The sequence below is a fragment of the Podarcis muralis genome, chromosome 13 (assembly GCF_964188315.1).
Source record: "Podarcis muralis chromosome 13, rPodMur119.hap1.1, whole genome shotgun sequence".
Taxonomy (NCBI): Eukaryota; Metazoa; Chordata; class Lepidosauria; order Squamata; family Lacertidae; genus Podarcis; species Podarcis muralis.
The window spans coordinates 17,511,457-17,522,310 of NC_135667.1; the positions used below are offsets into that span (position 1 = coordinate 17,511,457).

The window sequence follows — 10,854 nt, forward strand, 5'->3', positions numbered from 1 at the left end:
AGTCCCCGGAAGGGGGCGGGTTGCTGAGCTACCGGCGCACGAGCCCCAGCACCTTTTAAAAAACAAAACACACTCGCCAATTCCCAAAGGATGAGACGCACGTGCTCTTAATGCAGCTCTGAATACGCGACTTTGGAACGCCGAGTTGCATTTTGGCCGCGCGTGGAACGCGAGAGGGAGCGACGCCATTGGCTGGAAGGGAAAGAAAGGCTTCGGGCACGCCGAAACTTCCCTTCAGCCCGCGCCAGGCCATTGGCTCGCAGCTGTTCTATAGGCGGGGCTCCGAGGGTTACAGATCCCGCTTCTGATTGGCTGGCACCTCGAAGTGTCGCAATTGGAGATCAGAGGAGGTGAGTCCGGGGAGAAAGCGTTTTGTGGGCGCCTGGGAAAGGGGAGCTAATGGATTCGGGACTCCGGGCGGGCCTGACCCGTGTTCGCAGCCGCCATGTTTCTGCGATGTGAACGTTCGTGTGAAACGGTGGCTGGAGAGTGAGGAGGGTCTGTATCTCTGACCCCTTGCAGGGGATTGTGTGAACGGCCTGAGCTGCCATGTCGCTTTCCACCCCTTACAGCTGAAATTCCAGGTATCTGGGAGTAAGTCCCACTGAAGTCAGCGAGGTTTACTAAGGAGTAAACTTGTGTAAGGGCAGATTTGGATGCCTTGCTCTCCAAACCTCACTTTTTGACTCCTCCCGACCCACTTTCTATACACTGTGTAACGAGATGCTAATTTTGCTTTATTTAGAACATTTCTATGTTGCCCTCCAATTTTAAAAAAGGCCCCAGTTTACAACACATCAGCAAACAATAAAACAACAGCAATCCAAACCACAGTGAAAGTTGAAGGCTGACCAGCCTCAGCTAAGATCCATCATAGTGTTGGGAGAAAAGCATAACAGCCTTGGATTAATGCCTAAAAGATTAATGCTGGCAACAGGTGAGCCTCCCTGGAAGTAATGCAAATGCAAAAGTCTTACCCCAAGGCGTCAAGCATGCTTCCTCAAGATGGCAGGGGTTCCTGGAAGTAAAATGGCAAAAAAGGGGGTCTTATTTTATTGGGAAGCCGATACAAGAGGAAAACTTGGCGGGCAGCTATAGCTCAGTGGTAGAACAGCTGCCTTGCATGCAGAAGCTGTGCAGAAAATAAGTTCCAGGGAGTATCTGATCACAGATGAGACCACCCACAGGTAAGATGCATCCTGGTCGCTAGGAAAAAAGGAAGGGCAAACTACAGAGATTCCAAGGACTAGAAAATGAGACAGAAGCAGGAAAAGTTCACTAGCGGGAAGGTGGGAAACAGCAGCTCTCCAGGACCTCAGGAAATTCCTATTGCCTGGTGTCCAAACAACTCATCGGTCACAGCTCTGACTTGTTTTGTTGGCTAAATATCCAGAAATGCAGGAGCGACCAGGCTGGCTTACCTCATAGAAATCACTTCAATGAGAACCTGCATCTTTTGCTTTGGAACTTACTGTTATGAAGGCTAGAGACTTTCCTAAAACAGGTCACCACCACCTGGAGTTAGGGAAGCGGGTTCTTTTGTGTTTTTCCTCTGCTTGTATCTTTTTATCTTAAGAGAAGTCAAAGGAAGTGATTCACTTGTAGGAGGGGAAAATAAATAAAGCCTGGTATCCCATAGGCTCTGTTTTTCTACATCTAGAGATGATTTAAAAAGAGAAAAGGAAAAAAAGCTGAGCTACTACACCTAACCCCCAAAGTTATGCTATAAATTACTTTTTGCACTAGCCTAAGAGGATTGTGTTTATTTGAAATGGTTTATTAATAATAATAATAATAATAATAATAATAATATACCACCCTATACCCTGGGGTCTCAGGGCGGTTCACAGAATAAAATCAGGATACAAAACCACATAATAAAAATAAAAACAATAACCCAATAGCATTTCTTTAAATGCTGTTTTCCTGAAGTTTGAAGCAGCTTATGAAATAAAAGCAATACTTTACGTTCCCCGCCCCCCCCAAAAAAATCCCAAAACCAATACCTTAAAACAGCCATCCCAGTTTATACAATGCTAGATAACTAGCAAATTGGCTGTTACTCTGTATTCTCAGTTTCCCATATGCAAATGTTATTTGCATGACGAGGTCTTTTGGAGCCCTCTATGCAGCCTTTTGAGTTTGTGTTACTGATTCAGGTCAGGGGCTGAAGAGAGTTCGCAGTGGGCAACCGCTAGCCAAGATCGGGGGCCCTGGAATCATAAAAAACAGCAACGGGAAGCCTGTAGCTTTGCAGGTGTTGCTGGACTACAACTCCCATCACTCTTGGCTGTTGGCCATGCCGGCTGGGGCTGATGGGAGCTGAAGTCCGGCAATCTCTGGAGCTGAGTCCCATAGTGAAACAAGCATGAAGAACAAGCAGGAGCTGGTTCTTGCTGGGGAGCGTTCACATTGATGAACATGCATTGGCCTACTTAGGTGGCAGGTGGCAGTTAGCTAGGGCTTGAGGCAGAAATAATAGGATCAAGGATTGTTCCTCAAGGTTTATCTTCCGTCTATGGGAACCCCAAGGGCCGCTCCTGTGCTCAGTGTCTTCTTCGCAACCTAAGGCAAGGTTTGATGCTGCAAAGGATTCTGGGACACAGTCTCTGTTTTGTGCAAGGAGTGAGCCATGCCGCAAGCAGCTGGAGCAGAGCTTTTATTTCCCCCTTTTGATTTCTGGTCCTTGGCAGCTTCCTGTGTGTGTGAGCAAGAGGCGAAGCATGTGCAGTATGGGTTATCCTTTCTTGACCAGCAGAGGGCACCCACCTCCCTCCTTCTGCGTATGGGGGGGGCGGAAATCATAATTTGCAGTGCTTGGACATAGCTAATTTATGAGGTGATTTGGCTGGCCTTCAGTGACCCACTTTCTCTCAGGCTTTAAGCTACGTCACCAGGTTGTTGTGAAGTGCCGTGAAAGGTGGATAAACGGAGACCTTAACTGAGCATTTAAAAAACATCATATGAGATAATTTTGAAGAACAGGGACGTTTTTCAAAACTGCCAAAGGAGCACATTTTTTCTCTCAGATTCGTCATTCCTCCTTTCTTCCTCTCTCTCTCTCTGAAGCAGGAACATCTGCTAACGTTCCCTCTTCCACACAACTGCTAAAAAAAGGGGCGGGGTAGAGCCTTTGCATTCAATTACCCTACTTGGAGGGGTAGAAATTTTGTCTTTGCATTCAGCCAGCTGCCACAATGGGAAACCCACCAGAAAGACCCAGGCACAGCCATTCTCCCTGCTTTCGATTCCCAGCAATGGGTGTTCAGATGACAGTGGAGGTAGAATATAATTATTGATTTGATGTGTGTGTGTGTGTAGATTAGGGATGGAAGGATCTGCCCAATGCTTTGTGTACTTCCAGTACTGAAATTGGATTGTTTTGTGACAAGGAAAGCAATGGAGAAATGTACTGGGAAATGTAGGATAACATACCTTCCAACATTTCTCCACTGAAAATAGGGACATCTTACTCCATCATCATCATCATGTTATAATTTATACACTGCCCAACTGACTAGGTTGCCCCAGCCACTCTGGGCAGCTTTCAACATATATAAAACATAATCAAACATTAAACATTAAAAAACTTGCCTACACAAGGCTGCCTTCAGAGGTCTTCTAAAGGTTGTATCTCTTTGGCTTGAGGGGGGGTCACATAACATCTGACATTTCTCCGATGAAAATAAGGACTTCCTAAGGGAAAGCGGGACATTCTGGTATCAAATCAGAAACCGTGACAGTTTCTGTAAATCCAGGACTGTCCCTGGAAAATAGGGACACTTGGAGGGTCTGAGTGGGATAACAGTTGCTTGATGTAGCATTGTGTAACCTCACTGCAAGCACATTGGACGAAATGCTGAATAAATAGCCAATATCATCTAACCTCCCTGCAAAGAAACCTGGATGAATGCTCCATAAACAAATTGTCTGGAAGCAGCTTCCATCTGCTCTATTTTGTACACGTTGGCCCTTCAGATATTTGGAGACGGCTGTTGTGTTTCCCCCTTCTCTGCTCCAGTCTAAAATTAGCCATTTTCCATTCTACTCTGCAGGATCTCTCAAAATTCAGTATATTAGTTTGCTTGGGATTAAGGCAACAAACATTTCCCAGTGGCATGCAAATTCAAAACACATTTTCTGACCCATAGCCTTCTTTCGAAAAGGAAAGGGGGGTGAGGAGACCATCTTCTCTAAAAGGTATCAGAGTAAAATGTAAACTCCTAAAACATGAGCAAATATTTATATCAAAACATTCAGAAGTAACTTCCAGGCTCTTCCCCTTTACTGTCTCTCAGCTCGAAAATGTCAGTGATGCATCTCGGAAAAGTGGTCCCCAAAACCAGCATCCTCTTCCTGTGTGACATGCAAGAGAAATTTCGGCCGAATATCAGCTACTTCCCTCAGATTGTATCTGTGGCAGCTCGGATGCTAAAGGTAAAAGTTGTGTAGTGGAGAGGCTTGCTGGGCTGTGAGAAACAGGTGAGGGATGTGGATGGGGAGGGGAGGAGGGAAGGCAAGGCGAGGGAGGTTAATTCTATTAATTGGTAGGTTTGGCTAACATCGATTAAAAGGAAGAATGTTTTTGGTCTCTTAAGACTAGATCTGAAATGGCTCTCCGTGCTGGAAGGAGGAGTGTTCTTCGGCCTCGGCCCAGGCCCAGTATACCTGAAGGAGCATCTCCACCCCCATCGTTCTGCCCGGACGCTGAGGTCCAGCGCCGAGGGCCTTCTGGTGGTTCCCTCATTGCGAGAAGCAAAGCTACAGGGAACCAGGCAGAGGGCCTTCTCGGTAGTGGCTCCCGCCCTGTGGAACGCCCTCCCATCAGATGTCAAAGCGATAAATAACTACCTGACATTCAGAAGACATCTTAAGGCAGCCCTGTTCAGGGAAGTTTTTAATCTGTGATATTTTACTGTATCTTTGGTTTCTATGGAAGCCGCCCAGAGTGGCTGGGGAAACCCAGCCAGATGGGCAGGGTACAAATAATAAATTATTATTATTATTATTATTATTATTATTATTATTATTATTATTATTATTGTAACTGGCACTCTCCAATAGGTGCCTACAGGAATTGCTCCACAGTCAAAGAACTGTAGAGTTTGAAGGGACCCTGAGAGTCATCTAGTTCATTCCTCCTGAAATGTAGGAATATACAGATGGCCCATACGGGGATCGAACTCGCAACCTTGGTGTTAGCAGCAGCATGCTAAGATTCCTGCATTGCAAGGGGTTTGATTAGATGACCCTTGGAGTCCCTTACAACTCTATGATACTATGCTCTAAACAACTGAGCTAACCTATTATGTACTGGTTGCAGCAGTGTTGATAACTTAGTTAGGAGCTGGTTTGGGTGCTTAGCATGTACCTTTAGCATTTCCTGCAGTTTGATTAGAGACCACGGTGAGGCAGAAGAAAAATAAATGTTTGCACCATTGCTGTTGACATATTTACTATATATATGGCCTCCAAAGCTGCAGCCTTTGCCACCCATAGAAGCACTATTAAGCTACCCAGTTGCAGTTACACAGATGGGCACATGGGGGCAGCCTAATATCGACTAACACTGTCTCATGAGAAGGTCCACTTCCCAGAGAACCCAGGAGTCCTGCTTTAACCCTGCATTGGCCTCTCCCCTCTCCCTGCAGGTTGCCAGAGCTCTCGAAATCCGGACGGTGGTGACCGAACAATACCCCAAAGGCCTGGGCCCTACAGTGCCAGAGCTGGGTGCTGAAGACTTGCCAAAATATGCCAAGACCTGTTTCAGCATGGTTACCCCAGAGGTGGAGAAGGAGATGGCCGCTGTGCCCGACCTGAAATCTGTGCTTTTGTGTGGGATTGAGACACAGGCCTGCATCATGGTATGAGGCTGAAGGTCTTCTTCCTCTCAGGGATACAGATGTTACTGATTGATAGGGCACAAGATCTGACCTCGGTATAGATGGGCCTGTGTGTTTGAGCGGTGCCAGGACCCCAATAGTGAAGAGAGGCCTGGCAGTCCATTTATCAGCAGGTTTGATTCTGTTTGTTTAGGGATCGATGGAGACCAGGGTTCTCTTCTCCCTGTACAGATAGTGCCACCATTTCCCTCCTCCCTTTCAGTCCTTAATAAATATTTTCAAATCCTTAGGAGTTCAGGAAAAAAGCGCTTGGTATCCCCCCCCCCCTTCCAGTTGAAAGGGAAGGAAGGAATTAAGGCAGTTGCATTTCCCTTGCTCCTAACTGGAGGGGAAACATCCTTCTCGACTAGGATGCCAAGCAGTGTAGAAGCCAGGGGTGTCCACAGAGACACAATCCAGGGACAACTGTGGTGCTGAGACACAGCCCCCTTCATCCCTGACCATTGGCCATGCTGACTGGGGCTGGTGTGAGTTGGAGCCTTAAAAAAAACATCGGGAGGGCAATGCATTGACTATCCCTGGTCTAAGGAGGAGCCTCAGAGCTGGGTGACACATGAATAAGGTCACTACCAATAATGGATGAGGGACACAAATCTAGAATCTTTAAAGGAAGACTGGAAACTTTTTCTGGTCTATTAAAAAAAAGAAATCATACGTCAAGTCCAGAGCAGGGTTTGAAGTTTTAAGAAAAAAATAGCAGAATATATTAAGAACCCTGTTAAAGGAGATGAAACCGGATATGGTGGAATTTTAAGATGCGATTGTATGTAATCGTGATCATAAACATTGAGGGTGGGGGTGAGCAGGAAGTTGTTAGTATGAGAGAATAAGGATTTTAACTGTTGAGTGATGAAACGTGACTTTGAACCTTGAAATAAAACAAATCTGAAAATTGGATGGGTGACAGCATGGTTGAAATGAGGCATGCGTTTGACCCGAGTTTGACGGTGTCTTTTCTCTTTGGGTGCAGAACACAGCATTGGACATCATGGAACGAGGCCTGGATGTTCACGTAGTGGTGGATGCCTGCTCTTCCCGCAGGTGACTGGTGGGATGGTCCCAGTGGGTGGCAGGAAAGGGCTCTTTTTCTCCCCCCTTGTATACCTTATATGGTCTTCTTTTTCCCCTCTGGATTCCAGTCAGCTGGACAGGATTGTGGCTTTGTCCAGATTACGCCAGAGCGGTGCCTTCCTCACCACCAGCGAAGGGCTCATTCTGCAACTGGTCAGAGATGCTGCGCACCCCTATTTCCAAGAGGTAATTTCCCAGCCTCCTTTGCGCCCCTCAGCCTGCCCCCCTCCTCCACTATATGAGCTTGTTTGGATTATTATACTTATGCTCAGTAAGCTGAAATAGGAACAAGACTTGTATGTTTGCAGACATACTTCTTCGTGCCTCCCTTTGTTGTGGGAGCGAACAAATCGGGAACTTTTCCAGTTAGCTATAGTTTCCTGTGACGTCTGAATCAGGAAACCCTGGTTTAACAGTTTCTGAGCCAGCCAGGATACTAAGTGAGCCTCAAGGCATGGTTTAATATCCTGGTTTGTGCCAAAGGTATTAACCATAGTTTCCCCCACTTTGGACAAAATGGGAAGTTGTAGTTAATGAAGGAGTTCCAACAGGAGAAGTGAAGGGGCTGCGTGCAGGCAAAAGACTCTTTCATATCTCTGCTTACAAAGCCTTTCAGCCCTTGCCAGTTGAATTTGCAGTTAGAGAGCGTGTTTATCTCCACCAAAGAGGTCTCCCACAACCTCCCAGTGATGTATAACTGACTCCCAATGGTTACCTGTGCAGTTTGGCCGAAGCCTTGAATTCCTTCCCTATGGAGGAGATGGGTTGAAAATACAGGAATAGCAATTCTCTCTCCCCTAATCCAAATAGGGCAATCCCTTTGAATAATCCCTCACATCTCCTGCCAAACTCTGGTTGGTTAACTTATTCAGAAACTGCAGAGTGTTTGGAAAAAAACATGGGGCCCCTGACAAGATATGGGGCTCTTGCCGCCTCCTCCTTTCCTACATCTGCTCCTTTATCCCTTTCCTAAACAAGTGATTCCCAAGAGCAGAACTAGGAACAATTCCTGCTCCAGAATTAGCAGCAAGTTTGACTTGATACATTTAAGGCTTAGTCGAGATCAGGGTTCTCTTTCCCCAGCGCAGGTGGTGAAATCAGCACAGCAAAGCTAGGAATATTATTGCTGGTTACTGCTGTTGCAAGTGATTTCTGTGCTTTTGCATAGAAATGTCACTGATGGTATCTTCTGCAGCTGTGGCCTTTTGGCCCATTTGCTCACCGTTCCTCCCTGCCCCCCCCCCCAACCTCAATATTCAGACTCGCGTGAGAAATATAAATGAAACAGCAATCAAAAGAAGATAACACTTCATGCATCTGATGACGGCTTGGCCCCAGACCATGAAAGCTTATGTCACAATAAATCACAAGGCTTCTTTTCGAAAGAGCAAGCCTTGCTTCCTTAGGGGAGGCAGAGTTCACAGTCCCAGAGAGGTGGCCTATGGATGACCCAAGATATTCTGCAAGGCTTTTCTCATGCATGTAGGAAGGAGTTATTTCAGGATAGTAACAATAAATAATGTTTATTATTTATTCCTTTCGACAACCAAGGTACAACTGTAATAAGTAATTTTAATAGTAATGAATTGCCGTCGTCATCGTTTGCAAGGGGAAAAGGGACAGTTCCCTGACTTAGGAGCTTACCATTACAATTTCAACCATGCAGGGAGGAAATAATGGATAGACAAAGTAAGCAGGCAGGCAGGCAGGCAGGCAGGCAGAGAGGAGCCTGTCGCCTTCCAGATATTGCCAGGATACAGCATCCCATCATCTCCAGCCAACATGAGCATTTAGTTTATTGCATTTATAGCCTACTTTTTATCCAAGGGGGTCACATGATTCTCCCCCCCCCCATCTCATTTAATCCCCACCAAGAAACCTGCGAGGAGCGTGAGAAGCTGCTTTAGTATAAGTCAGTATGAGTCACACCATTGGTCCATCTAACTCCATATCGTCCACACTGGCTGGCAGCAGCTCTCTGGGGTTTCAGGCAGGGGTCACTGCCAGCCCTACCTGGAGATGCCTTTTGGGATTGAGCCTGAGTCCTTCTGCTTGCGAGGCAGAGATTGCCCAAGGTCACCCAGTGAGCTACATGGCTGGGGGAGGATTTGAACCCTGGTCTTCCAGGTCACCATCCGACATTCTAACCACTACACCAGCCCGGCTCCCATCGATCAAAGATGATAGGAGCTGGAACCCAACAAGATTTGGAGGACCACAGGTTCCGCATTAGTATGCCACCCCAGTGCTTGTGCTAACAAGCTGTGAAACAAACTCAGGCAAGCCCTGATTTTGTGAGTAAGACCCAATCCTGGGGCAGCAGCTTGCCAGGCCATGAGGGCATGGAGAAGATAGGCAGCCAAGGCCTGCCTTATTCATCAGGGGTGAGCATGTATTGCTTCTACTGTATTTCCTTGTTTTCTTCCTTCTTAGGGCCTTCTCTAATCTGGAGCTTGCCGGATATTGTTGGACTACAACTCCCATCATCCCTGACCAATGTCCACGCCAACTGGGGTTTATAGGAGTTGGAGTCACAGCTTCTGGAGGGCAACCAGATTTGTGGGGCCAGGGTGCGGGGCTGCCTGGGAAGAAGGTTCTGAAAGAAAGCATAGTTGGTAGCCCCTATAGTAAAGCATAGTTGGGGTAGCTGATTTCACATCTGCATCTCCTTCTCTTTTCAGATCCTGAAGTTGCTTAAGGACCCTGCCCCAGACAGCGGCCTTCTCCCCCTCCTGAAAGAACCAGGCCCCCTTTTCAGCTAGGCCAGCTGCTCCATTGATCCTCCTCCTTGCTTTAAAGCATCTCCAACTGCTTAGGTCTGCCATTGCCACACACTGGGTAGGAGAAGTGGAATCAAGATGTGCAAATATAATTTTTATACAGGAAATTATGGGGTTGTAGCCTATGCTGGAAAACTGATACCCTAATTCCCAATTTACAGCTTTCTTGTGATTATTCAGTGGGATGGAAGTGTTTCCATTTTATGCACAAGTTTGGGGGCATGGGCCCAGGTTCAAATTTAGGACCCATCTGCACTATACATTTAAAGCAGTATCATACCACTTTAGACAACCACGGCTTCCCCGAAGGAATCCTGTGCTGAGCATTGTTAGGAGACACCCCCCATGTCCCCTCACAAAGCTACGATTCTGAAGAGACTGCACCAAAAGATTTGTGGCATCTTCTCACTGATAAGCACATTTTGTGTGGCATTCAAGGTACATGAGGAGGATTTTGAATTCTGCACTTGTAAAAATGCCAGATCCCCCCTCCCCCAACCATAATCTGCAGTTAGAATAAATGATGCTGCAGAAAAGCCATAATCTGCAGTTAGAATAAATGTTGTTCAGTTATTTTTGCACATATTAATTTGATTTGCGCATTTCCTTATTGGTCATGTTCTTGAAGGTGCGTCTGCATATGCAGAATTTGAAATTGTTTTTCATTCTATGCATTTTGTTGCAGCTTTGGGAAATTTGTTTAAGAATGTTGAGAGGTTGGGGAGAGGGACAAGGGAGATATTAAAAGCAAAAAGATGAGGAGCTGGGTTTGGGGAAGCGGAAGCACCTTGATCTGAAGATACCCCCCCCCCCCACACACACACCTAGTGCTACTTACATAATTTCTTGTTCTGCCCACAATTATGAGGGGTAGATATTTGGTTATGTTCAAGGACAGATCCTAATGATTCAATACAGTGGTACCTCGGGTTAAGTACTTAATTCGTTCCAGAGGTCCGTTCTTAACCTGAAACTGTTTTTAACCTGAAGCACCACTTTAGGTAATGGGGCCTCCTGCTGCCACCGCGCCGCTGGAGCACGATTTCTGTTCTTATCCTGAAGCACTATTTCTGGGTTAGTGGAGTCTGTAACCTGAAGTG

The 10,854-nt window shown here is 46.4% G+C and overlaps 1 protein-coding gene across 4 annotated transcripts; it reads left to right on the plus strand.

The window, feature by feature from the left end:
* The first annotated feature begins 214 nt into the window (after window positions 1-214).
* ISOC2 (isochorismatase domain containing 2) lies at window positions 215-10,343 on the plus strand. Of its 4 annotated transcripts, none has more exons than XM_028751727.2 (6): window positions 215-350; window positions 4,299-4,437; window positions 5,652-5,864; window positions 6,874-6,944; window positions 7,043-7,160; window positions 9,656-10,343. In XM_028751727.2, the coding sequence occupies exons 2-6, from the start codon at window positions 4,306-4,308 to the stop codon at window positions 9,734-9,736; spliced, it is 615 nt and encodes a 204-aa protein (XP_028607560.2). In that variant the 5' UTR covers window positions 215-350; window positions 4,299-4,305; the 3' UTR covers window positions 9,737-10,343. The 4 variants fall into 4 exon arrangements, with proteins under 4 accessions (XP_028607560.2, XP_028607561.2, XP_028607562.2 ...); XM_028751728.2 differs by lacking the exon at window positions 215-350 and adding an exon at window positions 357-498; XM_028751729.2 differs by lacking the exon at window positions 215-350 and adding an exon at window positions 368-584.
* The last annotated feature ends 511 nt before the right edge of the window (window positions 10,344-10,854 follow it).